Source organism: Mizuhopecten yessoensis, unplaced genomic scaffold (genome assembly GCF_002113885.1).
Source record: "Mizuhopecten yessoensis strain PY_sf001 unplaced genomic scaffold, ASM211388v2 scaffold10887, whole genome shotgun sequence".
Taxonomy (NCBI): Eukaryota; Metazoa; Mollusca; class Bivalvia; order Pectinida; family Pectinidae; genus Mizuhopecten; species Mizuhopecten yessoensis.
The window spans coordinates 53,373-66,728 of record NW_018408771.1 but is presented as its reverse complement, the minus strand read 5'-3'; the positions used below and the strand labels follow the sequence as shown (position 1 = coordinate 66,728).

The 13,356-nt window shown below is 30.6% G+C and overlaps 1 protein-coding gene across 1 annotated transcript in view; it reads right to left on the bottom strand.

The window, feature by feature from the left end:
- Positions 1-8,026: 8,026 nt before the first annotated feature.
- The window catches only part of LOC110463316 (sorbitol dehydrogenase-like), a 23,088-nt gene continuing 17,758 nt past the window's right edge, over positions 8,027-13,356 (bottom strand). Inside the window, exons 4-9 of the mRNA XM_021517822.1 lie at positions 11,926-12,085; positions 10,571-10,689; positions 10,153-10,218; positions 9,596-9,771; positions 8,911-9,032; positions 8,027-8,519 (exon numbers count right to left, since the gene is read on the bottom strand). Of these exons, the coding sequence (XP_021373497.1) occupies positions 8,369-8,519; positions 8,911-9,032; positions 9,596-9,771; positions 10,153-10,218; positions 10,571-10,689; positions 11,926-12,085 (794 nt within the window). The 3' untranslated portion in view covers positions 8,027-8,368. The remainder of the gene's footprint in view (positions 8,520-8,910; positions 9,033-9,595; positions 9,772-10,152; positions 10,219-10,570; positions 10,690-11,925; positions 12,086-13,356) is intronic.

The window sequence follows — 13,356 nt, the reverse complement described above, 5'->3', positions numbered from 1 at the left end:
CAGTGTAGTTTGAACTCTATTGTACATACGTTTTGTGTTTTTGTATTTCAACATCTAACCAAACCTCGTGTATATTAAGACACACTATACTAACAGGAATGTTCCTTTAAACATTATCGTTTCATTGTGTGTTTTACTCAGTAGAATCGTTGTCTTAATGTTTGCTTAATAATCTTGTGAAGAGTTTCCTTTATGCGCTAGAATGACGTATACATGTCGACAAGTGATTTATAAAAACACACGAATGTGTTAATTTGTTACATACACAGTTATGCACTGTACATAGTTCTATATATTTTAAAACGATAGAACAACAACTATTTTGCACTTTTTTGAAGTAATAAATGTGAAGTCTACTTGTAATCTTTTAGCGACAAAAGAAACAATATGAATAAATATTTGTACATTTTATAATGTTTTGTAATATATCGCTATTTAAACTCCATATATTCATATCATATATTAGTATTAGTAGCTAACAATTCCGCTTTATTTTGCGAACAGTTATAAATGTCAAGTCTTAGTCAAGTCTCACATTCGTTGAAAAAACTCACAATAACAATATTTAAGTATAGTTTTCATTATCATTATTAAAGAAATCATTTGAAATCTAACGTCGTATCTTAGTAAGAGGAAAATATACATCAAAACACACCAGACTCGAGGTGTAACCATTTAAGTATGTTTATCACTATGGTTATTGTTATTGTGTTTAAGATGTAGGTAACTCGGTTTATAGAAACTATATGTTACAAATGACATCGATGTATTTAGAAAAAGGATAGATTGTCATATAAAGTATACTGCACTATTTTGTAGTTGACTTGGTTTATATATTCCATTCTATTGTATGAATAACTTAGTTTTGACAGTCTTGATCCATAAATACTATTTTATCATATTAAATATGTAATTTGTGTTTGAAGTTTTTGATAGATACTAGGTATCTATATTTAATATGTAATTTTTGTTTGAATGTTTTGATAGACTTGTTTTGCATATACTAGCTATCTATATGTAATATGTAATTTTTGTTTGAAGGTTTTGGACTTTATAACATGTAATATTTGTTAGAATAGTTTGACAGACTTGACTTGTATATACTATTATATGAAATCATGTAAATTGTGTTTAAAGGTTTTGATATAATTGATTTGTATGTTTGTTTTATGTTGTTGTTTTTTTAATGTTATCAGACTTGATTTAAATTATTTTATCATATTCAATATGTAATATTTGTTTGCATTACTTGATAGACTTGATTTGTATATACTTTTTTATATATAAATTTATAATCTTTTTCGAATGTTTTGACAGACTTGATTTGTATTTACTATTTTATAATTATTTTTAATACTTGTTTTAATATTTTGATGTAATTTATTTGTATATGCTATTAAAGTATATTATGTGATATATGTTTGTATGTTTTGACAGAATTGATTTGTATATACTATTTCATTGTATTAAATATGTAATGTTTGTTTAAATGTCTTGACAAACATGATATGCATAAATTATTTTATTATATTGAAAATGTAATTTTTGTTTGAATGTTTTGACAGACATAATTTGTTTATATTATTTTATTATATTTCAATATATATTTTTTGTTTGAATTTGTATATAGACTTGGTTTGTATATATACTACTTGAATGATGAGAATGACATTGCTTTAGTATAATAAAATCGTTATCAGAAAAGAAAACATAAATAACGTGTTACCAAAACTTTCATTTCAAACTTAGATGCACTAGGTCTATCTAAAATAGAGATGATATAAATTATATTTTTATTTATTTGATATCATTTTTGAATGAAATGTCTATAATCAGAGTAGAAATTTATTTTTTTAGAAATTTAAGCAAAACATACGTTTTCATATTTTATTCTGGTACATTTGTATTAAATTTGATTTATAGAAAATATGTTTATGTAAGACAGGATATTGACTAAGCTTTTTTAAAATCGTTGGTCAGGGGAGTTATCGAGAAATCTGAAGTTTATATCTAATACAACCTTATATCTGTTATTATATATATATGTGTGTACATTATACAAGTTTGGTGTATACAACTATTTGGGTGTTAAAATGACATTGATTTCGTTTTGAAGTTAAAGTCATTAACATGATATCGATGGATGTTTTGAATTTCATAATTAACATACATTATACTAATTACTGTTATATGAAACGTTTGTTTGAATGCCTCGATATATATGGTTCATCAAAACTATATGGATGTTAGAAATGACTGATTAAATTTGAGAGCCATAGTTATTATAACAATCGATTGATGTGGTGAATGTTTTAATTAACACACAGTTCTATACTTTAATAAATCAAATCTGTAATGTTTGTTGGAATGCTTTGGTAGATTTGGTTTATATAAACTGAATGGATATTAGAAATGACTTTGATTTAGTTTGTTTAAAACAACTACAGTCATTATATACCATTCAGCTATACTTTAAACTTTACAGTTAATACACTTTTGCATGTAATTATTTTTATCGGTAGTTTCCGTTTTCAAGTTGTGATGGACGTTGTTATAAGAAACTAAGTGGATGTTAGAAATGACATTGATTAAGTTTGTTTAAATACCATGGACATTGAAACAATTGAGTAATATTTTAAACTGTTCTATGCTTTATGATAAAAATGTATAAGGTTTTATCTAAAATTGTAAATATTTGGTTTGTATAAAACTAATTGGATGTTAGAAATGACATTCATGTAGTTTTGAAATCAAGGTATATAAACCAATCGATTGATGTTTTGAAATTGACAATTAACATACATTTTAAACTATTACTATCATACGTTTGCTTGATTGCATGATAGACATGGTTTACATGTATGTAAACTAAATGGATGTTAGAAAAAACATTGAATCAATTCAAGAATATATAATCAGTATACATACGGTTAATTGTGGCATTGGGTTATGTTTTTAAATTGTAACAAATTTGTGTAAAGAAAAAGAATTTATTTGGATGTTAGAAATGACATTGATTTAGTTCAATAACCAAAATTACGATAAAACTCTAGTAATGTTTTCAATTTGATAATTTACTTTTTTTTAAATGTTATTATTGTTTTATATCTGTAATGCTAGCTTTTGAATTGTTACAGAAGTAAACGAAACTATTTAGATGTTAGAAATGACATTGATTTAGTTCAAGAACAAAAGCCGCTGAAAGACAATCAAGTAATGTATTAAATTATAGATAGCATTTGTTTCAATATATCATTATTTTAAATCTGTTTTATTTGCTCTCAAGTTGTTATTGACTTGGTTGATAGTCACTAGTATGTTAGGAATAACATTGATTTAGTTAAAAAAAAAAAAAGTCGTCGAAACAAAAACCGAATAATGTATTCAATTTCATGATAAACATTTGTTTCAATATCTATTATTATTTTAATTCTGTCAAATTTGTTTACAAGTTGTTATTGAATTAGTTGATAGAAACTAAAAGGATCTTAGAAATAACATTGATTTAGTTAAAGAACCAAAGATGTATAAACATAATGGATACATGTATTCAATTTCATAATCACATTTGTTTTAATACATTATTACACAGACTCTGTCATATTTAGTTTTTAGTTGTAATTGACTTGGTTGATAAAAACTAAAAGGATGTTAGAAATAACATTGATTTAGTTAAAGAACCAAAGTAGTTGTTGAAACAAAATCGAATAATGCATTCTATTTCATAATAAACATTTGTTTAAATATTTATTTTTATTTTAAATGTGTCAAATTTATTTTCAAATTGTTATTGAATTGGTTGATTAAAACTAAAAGGATGTTAGAAATAACATTGATTTAGTTGAAGCACCAAAGTCGTTGAAACAAAATCGATTAATAATTTGATTTTATAATTAACTTTTATTTTAATACATAATTATATGACATCTTAAATATGTCTTTATAACTTGTTATTGACTTGGTTGATAGAAACTAAAACAATGTTAGAAATAACATTGATTTAGTTAAAGAACCAAAATCGTTGAAACAAAATCGATTAATGTATTCAATTTCATAATTAACATCCGTTTCAATATACTATTTATTTTAAATAAGTTTTATTTGCTTTTAAGTTGCAGTTGACTTGGTTGATAACAAAACTAAAATGATGTTAGAAATAACATTGATTTAGTTAAAGAACCAAAATCGTTGAAACAAAATCGATTAATGTATTCAATTTCATAATTAGCATTTGTCTCAATGTTCTATTATATAAAATCTGTAATATGTTATTTTAATGGTTGATAGAAACTAAAAGGATGTTCAAAATAACATTGATTTAGTTAAAGAATCAATGTCGTTGAAACAAAATCGATTATTGTAATCAATTTTATAATAAACATTTGATTCAGTATCTATTTTTATTTTAAATCTGTCACATTTGTTTTTTAAGTTGTTATTGAATTGGTTGATAGAAACTAAAAGGATGTTAGAAATAACATTGATTTAGTTAAAGAACCAAAATCGTTGAAACAAAATCGATTATTTTAATCAATTTCATAATAAACATTTGTTTCAGTGTCTATTTTTATTTTAAATCTGTCACATTAGTTTTAAAGTTGTTATTGAATTGGTTGATAGAAACTAAAAGGATGTTAGAAATAACATTGATTTAGTTAAAGAACCAAAGTCGTTGAAACAAAATCGATTATTGTAATCAATTTCATAATTTAATATTTGTTTCAATGTTCTATTATATAAAACCTGTAATATGTTATTTTAATTGTTGATAGAAACTAAAAGGATGTTAGAAATAACATCGATTTATTTCAAGAACCAGAGATGTATAAACATAATGGATACATGTATTCAATTTCATAATTAACATTTGTTTCAATATATTATTACACAGAATTTGTCATATTAACTTTTAAGGTGTAATAGACTTGGTTGAAAAAACTAAAAGGATGTTAGAAATAGCATTGATTTAGTTAAAGAACCAAAGTCGTTGAAACAAAATCGATTAATGTATTAATCAATTTCATAATTAATATTTGTTTCAATGTACTATTATCTAAAATCTGTAATAGTTGCTTCTAAGTTGTTATAGATTTGGTTGATTAAAATAAATAGATAGTAGAAATAATATCTTTTTAGTCTAAGAACCAAAGTCCTTTAATCAGAATCGATTAATGTATTGAATTTAATAAGTAACATTTTTTTTCAATATAGTATTAGATACAATCTGTCATATTAGCTTTTAAGTTGTAACATATTTTGTTGATAGAAACTAAAAGGATGTTAGAAATAACATTGATTAAGTTCAAGAATCAAAGTTGTTTACACAATCATATTATGTATTTAATTTTATAATTAGTATACAGTTCGGAATATTACACCTTATTTAATCAGTATTGTTTGTTTGAATACTTTGAAAGATTTGGTTTAAAATGACATTGCATTAGTTTGTGTAAAACCAATAGCCATATAAACAAACGAGGAATCAATAAAAAAAAACATTGTCACTCCCAGCCCCAATATTTCGGTATTTCCCTCAACTTCCGACGAAGCAAGATGAGGGTAACCTAAATTCATCGTTAACTTTTGCTGTTGAAGAAGCCCAGGAGGCCGAAGTTTTGGGACTGAAAGTGACAACTGTTTCATTATAATTCATGACCAACTATGGAAATCAATGTTCCAACGTGTGATGGTTCGAACATTTCTACGTTATTTTTTCATATCGGTATTTTTTTAAGTTGTAACAGACTTGGTTTATAGAAATTATTTGGATGTTAGAAATGACAGTGACTTAGTTTATTATAGCCATAGCCGTAAAACAACTACGAAAAGTTTGTTATAATTAACATATATTACTGTGTGTTTTGTCATTATTGTAAATCTGTAGTTTTAAATAACGATAGAATGTGTGTATATATTTAAGTGGAAATATCAGTTGATTTAAATGAAAATAACAGAAGTAAGAAGTGATCTATAATAAAGTGACCCAGTACTACTTTATCTAGTAATGTTATTGATACATTTCCGTCAGTGTACTCAAAACGGAACAGTGTTTAGTTAGATATCAATGTATTTTATACCATAGTATCAATTCCACAAATGTTTGTTCATTTTCATGAATAGATACCATCCGCTTTTCTTTTCTGTTGCAAGTTGATATTTCCGACACGTGGTTCTGTAAATAGTACACAAAATACTATCATGGTCGCACAGGCCCATGAAGCGATGTAACTGTATCCGAAAAGGGACACTTTGGTATTTTGGCAAATATTGGGGAATACACGATCAATATAAGCAGAAAATTACACAAAGTTTAAAAAGTCAGAAGAGGTGCTGTTAAATTTCTTCTTTAAACAAGCATTACTTTGAAAAAAGAAATATAGATTTATGAAAATTGATATCCAAAGGAATACCTTCGAATTTGCACGATTAACATGAAAGTATCATTAAGTAAAAATTGTATTAATTGAAATACTTATTTTCATTGCATGACCATTTCTAAGGCCATTTTCCCATATGTATCCCGTTTTGGGTGCACTGATGTTAGTTTTGGAACTAATTTGCTTGTAATATACAAAATTGTCAGTTTTATAAACATATTTGTAAAAGAACAAAATTGGTATTAGCAAAAGAAGATATGAAAAAACGATTAATTTTCAATCGAATGTAATTAGCAATACAGCTTTGTTTTATTAAAATTCTGAATTCTGTAATGCATCTTTCTTATTTTTTCTACATTTAAAAGGAAAATTGTTGAAGTAAATATCAAATTGGCAGATCACAGGACTGCAGGATAGAAACGTCCCCAAAGCCTCGCCAACCATGCACGAGAGAATCACCAAAACATCAAATATATAAGGTTTCGCGTAGATTGATGTTCATCTGGTAGAAAACTGTGGCCACCATGTAGTTTGTTGTCCAACAGGATGCGTCTATCCTGACAGGCTTGATACCAAAAACAGCGAATTAATTGTGCTATGTAACTTCCATTAGTTACTACCGAGGAAAGGAGACTTAACAATTATGAACTTAAAGTCGTTACACGCGGATAGAAGTCTTGATGTGTGTCGTAGAGGTTGGTGGTGACGTGGCCATTATTGTCACATTGAAAATAAATGTGAGGTTGTGGAGCTAGTTAAGAGGAGGGGGATCCAAAAATAATGTAAGAAAAAATGAATATTAGGATGGTTCGCAGCTTGTAAAAATAATTAAAAAGATAAGTTTGGAATTTAAATTTTCACATAAATGGTTATACAACCTTATCGCCGTTCATTTTGGCCGTCACGTAGGACGGGACGAGAAAAAAGGAGAAAAGAACAGATGTGGATGAAATTAAGATAAAACAGGCGACTGTTTCAGAAGGCTACTATTACTCAACTAGGTTTCTTTGTCTATTGAGAACGAATCTTGCTTCTCTGTATTGAACCAATTCTATTTTGTGCATGTCAGAATTTAGATGCTAGTCCCGCAAGGCTTATAATGAAACATGTTTCACAAAAGGTAGGTGCATATTAGCATAAATCTTTTCTAGCTACAACAAAAATATACAGGTAAATGAAGATTGCAAAACAAACATGGAGCTTACATTACATTTTAACGAAACGTTCGGGAAGCAGAATCTGTATGGAACTATGTACATTAAACTTTAGGACTCAAACATTATTAAAAATTAGATGAGTTTACCAATTTATGACTTATTGATAAAAATAGTGAATAACTTTGTTACCTTCCCACCGGTAACGCTAATTGAGCATTACTTTATAATTTTATTTGAGAACGGGTCATGTATTTACACGTACATAGTGCTAAAATATACACAAATTTCCCCGACCCGGTCACTCCCAAACCCGCTACATGTATTTTGAAAGAGATTTCCATGCCTCTGGTATCGGTTCATTGGCATACCCCTCCCCTAGGGACTTACTCCGTATATCATAACATGGAAACGGTTTAAATACTCACCCTTTAACCACACATACACGAATTCTCAATTGTCTGACAAATAAAAACAAAACTGCAGATACACACCCTCGACATTTGTTTCTTTAATATGGCAAAGAAAACAGGAAATTCAACTATATCATAGTTTGCGAGATGAATATTTTCCCGATGAGAGTAGAATATAGTTTTTCTACAGTTAGGTGACGCGTAAGAGCGGGAAATCGCGGAATGGATTTTTTTGTGTCACATGTAAAAATGCTTCCTCAAAGAATATTTCATAGCATGTTAATACGTTCGAGGGTGCATATTTTGGGATGGCGTAGCAAATACATAATATCGCGAATTTCAATGCTACCGAAAATCGGTTTGAATAACACTACGAAAAATATGTTCTTGAAAACGGCCTGATGGAAAACACTTTGTATTCAATTTAACGCGTGCAATCAATCATGACCTTGATTCCTTCACCTTTCAAGGTCGTCACGAAGGCCTTGATTGAATCCTCCAATGAAAATCTGTGTGTTATGAGAGGCTTGACGTCAACCTTTCCGGAGGCTACCATTTCCAAAGCTGTTGGATAGCTTGAAAAACGCAAAAGAAAACAACAGTAATATTATTTTTATGAGTTCAATAACGCGAGCAACAGTTGATTTAAATTATCATGTGACAGATAATTACCGGGTCGTTGCTAAGGATGTTTACAGTATGCGAGTTTGTTGACAGTTGTCGCCGAGTAAAATTTATTTGGGTCTTGATCTGCATGACTTTGGAATATATTATTATAAGTTTTCTCTGTTTAATACAGATGTACACTGTAATTAATCTTTTTGACGAATCGGGAGATTTCTCTGTGTTATTTATTATACTTTTAGCGCAGCTGGATACAATATATCATTTTCCCAACAAAAACCAAGCAAATACACAAACTACTGCTAGTGTCGTTTAAACATAAAACATATCAAACATTTTTACCAATTGCAGTATCGAAGGTTTCCTCGGATGTCCACCTCCCGAAGGGAAGCAGCCGTTATTGGCAAGTCGATGACCTTTTGACAACATCCTACCAATACCACGCAGCCTCCGGGCTCAGTCACCTTTGTTAAAAATAAATCGTACTAAATCATTTCAGAAAACGCAGATATTTGATTAATACTTAAGGAATTTCTCATAAATCATTAGATACACCCACTATTCTATCGGCAATTTAGATAAAAGAACACATTTCCCTTCCCCAAAATGCAATCCAAGGGTAGATAATTCTGCAAACGGACACCTGAAGCTGTGTACGAAGTAATCTTTCGATGTATTACAATATAAATGAATATGAAGTTTGGTATACGTCTGTATAGTATCCAAGGATACATAATTATGTTTACGTACATATGTAACTGTATGTAAGGGGAGATAACTATGTATGTTTACATATGTTCTGTCTGTAAAATAATCTTAGGTGAGCTAACTATATATATATAATATGTGTATACGTACATATGCAACTGTCTGTAAGGCGAGATAACTATATTTTTATACATATGTTTAGTCTGTAAATTAAGTAATCTAAGGGGAGATAACTATGTATACGTACATATGCAACTGTCTGTAAGGGGAGATAACTATGACTTAAGTAATTCAAGGGGAGATAACTATATGCACGTACGTATATAGCTGTCTGTACACAGGGTGTGGCCCCGCTGCACTCAATGGTGATCTCAGCCTTGTCTCCCATTATATCCTCCACCTGCTTAGCAACTACCTCGGGGTCACGACTCGTCACCTTAACGGTGTGTGTAGCACCTAACGTTTTAGCGATCTCCAACCGAGAGTCATCAATATCTGCAAGTAAAGATGGAAGCGAAGCAAGATTTTTAACAAAATGGCACTAAAAGCAGATCTTATCTTTACTAAAGACGATTAAACTAAAACATGGTTAATAATTTCCCTTAATTTTGAATTTAGTTTTTATAATTTTACTTTTATCCACGAAAGTAATCTGACGCAAAATTCGGACAAGAATAAAAATTTGCATTCCTTGACATTTCACATGTAACTATACTTCTAATTCATTTCACTATTGATAAGAGTTAATCTATATTTTATCAGGGAGATTGTCGGACAGCTTCAACAAACAAAACAACTAATACGGAAGGGAATTCAGTGATTACAACAATTGTAAAAGTAATGATGATGACAATTATATGAGTAATCTCCCCTTACCTGTTATGCACACGACTGACGCACCCATAGCCTTGGACGTCAGGAGGGTAACCAATCCAATTGGACCTAGATCATATTCAACACGGAGGTTAGCAAGATAAGCAAAACCTATCCTATATAGAGATAAGGTAGACAACCCAGATTTATTCTCGAATCAAGCGCATTATCTGGCTCACAGAAAATCAAACTTGGATGTATAATGATCATAAAATGACCGCGCCAAACGTCACTTTATAGAGGTAAAATGGAGGTAAAAAGTGTGTATGATGTGTGGCAACAGGGAAGAGATAATAAATTACCAATGTTAACCGCAGTAGAAACAATGCCACAGACCTATTTGACCATTTAAGGCGTTCAATGTTGCGATTTTGATGCTATTTTGACACTAAATAATTATGACAAGGGAGAAACGACCTACCTGACCCTAAAATGAGCACCTTGCTCCCAAGTTTGACCCCGCCCCTGTTACAGGCGTGAACACTGACTGATAGGGGTTCCAACATGGCTCCCTCTTCACAACTCACGTGATCGGGTAATCTAGATATAAAAAAAGGAAAGCAGACCATTTTAGTTATGCTCATAGTAAAAACCTGTTTTGTGGAACTGTTTAACACTTATCAATATTTGGGACACATCATATTTTGTCTATATTATGCTGGGACACAGAATCCGGGACACATGTGCATGGTACTTCCCCCCAATCAAATTTTATCTTTCTTCCATAAACATTCAATAATTCAAGTTCTGCATTTAAGAGTTCATCAAGCAAGATAATTAGTGATTAGTCATTAATAAGGAAAACGGTAATTAAAATGAGGCCCAAAGTGCCTGTACACTTGTATCGCTCTCGTTGACTGTAAAACAATCAACGTAAGAATAATTCATAGTAATAGATTTAATTACAAACATTTCCTCACTTTTGTCTCTAATTCCTTTACTTGATACTTGGTTTTCCCGTCTCAAAAGATGATTCATAAAAATGTTGAAAATAGAATCAACAGTTTCAAGGGATTAGGCCGTAAAATATTACAAAAGACCAACAATATCCCCCATGTGGACATTCTTTCTCAGTCCTCAGGGAAGAGACATACTTCATTTTTACAATTAATACCTCTAATTAGGTCCCAATTGCCAAGTATTCTATCGAAAGCGAATTTGGGTGAGATGATATGGGTGTTAATATGACTTTTGAAATAAGTCCCGTGGGTTGGGGCCAAACCCCAGTGCCAATCCTGATAGCATGGAGGTATTCGTCTCTTCGAGCATATCAATTGTATTTAAGGATTGGTTGTCATATTTTTGACATGCATTGGTTTGTAACATACATTGGCTTACCTACATATTGAATGGTGCGCGCTAGTGCACCATGTTAAATATGTAGGTAAGCCTCATTCGCCCAAATCAACATGCTTAATGCTGAATCCACTTGTAGTTACTTAAAGTATCCTCTTCAAAAAGGGTTCCACTCTCAGAAACCGTAAAACACAAGCAAAATTAATGCCTTGATAACACCATTTTTTTCAAAATATGTCTATAGATATTGTCCTAATATTCCTTGCAAATTGTTTAAAATTGTTGAATATCTGAATTTACAATTAAGCCGGTACTTTTTCAATATGTATAGCTATTTTTCCGGGAATTAAACTCGCGAAAATATTAACGATTATGTATCTTCGTGAGTCAACGGGAAAACAATCCACCGCGAAAATTAGATTATTTTACTCTATATAAAGTGTATGGCAGCATATGTAACATACAAATGGAATATCTCACTTGAAACAGAAATCGGCGGCATGGACGAAATATCGGCTCAGGTTACCATCGTGAGGGGGCGTGGCACAAAACACGCAGTCGTTGCAGAGATTGTAACGGCCGGTTTTACAGTACTTACACATCCGACACGGTACACCGGGTTCTATGGCAACCCTGTCACCTACAAAGACCGGAAATACGTCACAGAGGTCAGAGGTCGTGAAGATTTGATTTATCAAAACATACAACAAGTTTGTTAAACACGATATCCTTTTAAGTACTTCTCAATACTGTCAACTTACCACCTCGATCTTTGACAATCAACTTTTCCTATAACCATGTCAAGGCATATGTTACTGATAGCGATACTCTAAACACAGATTTTCTGTCATTTCTCTTACAAACCAAACAACACCTATTTCATTTAAGACATACTTCAATCTAATTTTTAACAAAAGTATAAATAATTATTTTCGGAATTACGTTACGAAACTTTCCACATTCCAAGATGCAGGTTCATTTATTTCATAATTAGAAAATGTACGTGGGGTGATTGAGGTCATCAAAACATATACTTATCTATCGTTACGTACAATGGTATACCTTCTCATTATAACGACTTCATATATCTTTGTAAGGTGTATACTGACATCCCGTTATATTCAACATTTACGTCTTTTTCCTTATAAAACTACACAATAAAACCTTTGTAACTTGACATCCTTCTTATCCAAGTAACTTATTGTGCCAAACAGGGTAGTAGTATCAGATTCGAAAGGTGTCTCAATGTATATGAATTTTCATTTAATGCTATTTTGATCCTGCAGGAACCTACAAACCATGACAATTGATTTCAAGTTGTTGGTGCTTGCCAATGAGTAACAGCTTTTTTTTCAAATGCGTTACAGAAATAAACACTCCATCAAGTGTCTTTTTCAATGTTCAACTGACAAGACTAACTACTAAACAAGTAAACAAACAAAAACACGACACACCACGAGTTGAGGAATCTGGCTAGTTTAATCAATATACAATGTTATGTTATATCAGCATTGCGATGTCAATACTGAAATGACCATTCGTGGTGGCACTACCAAAATCGGTCTCGCTAAATCACTGAATCAAATTTCGTTCTTCTTCTAAAACCTTTGTGTGAAAAGGGGACACTTTTACCTAAATGATGTAAACAATAATACTGAGACAAATTCGAAACTCAAACATGATATCTTGAAACTTGAGGAGATACCAGAACGAAAGGAAAGACAACCATATAACTAAGGAGACAGAAAAGAAAAAGAAAATATGAGGAGACATGTACACCAAAACAACAAAATATACGTAAACAGTGTTGACAAGATACCAGAACGAAAGAAAAGAAATTAACATGAACTGAGGCGACACAAAAACTGAGGAGACGTCAGAACGATGGGAGAGACAACAACAAGAACTGAA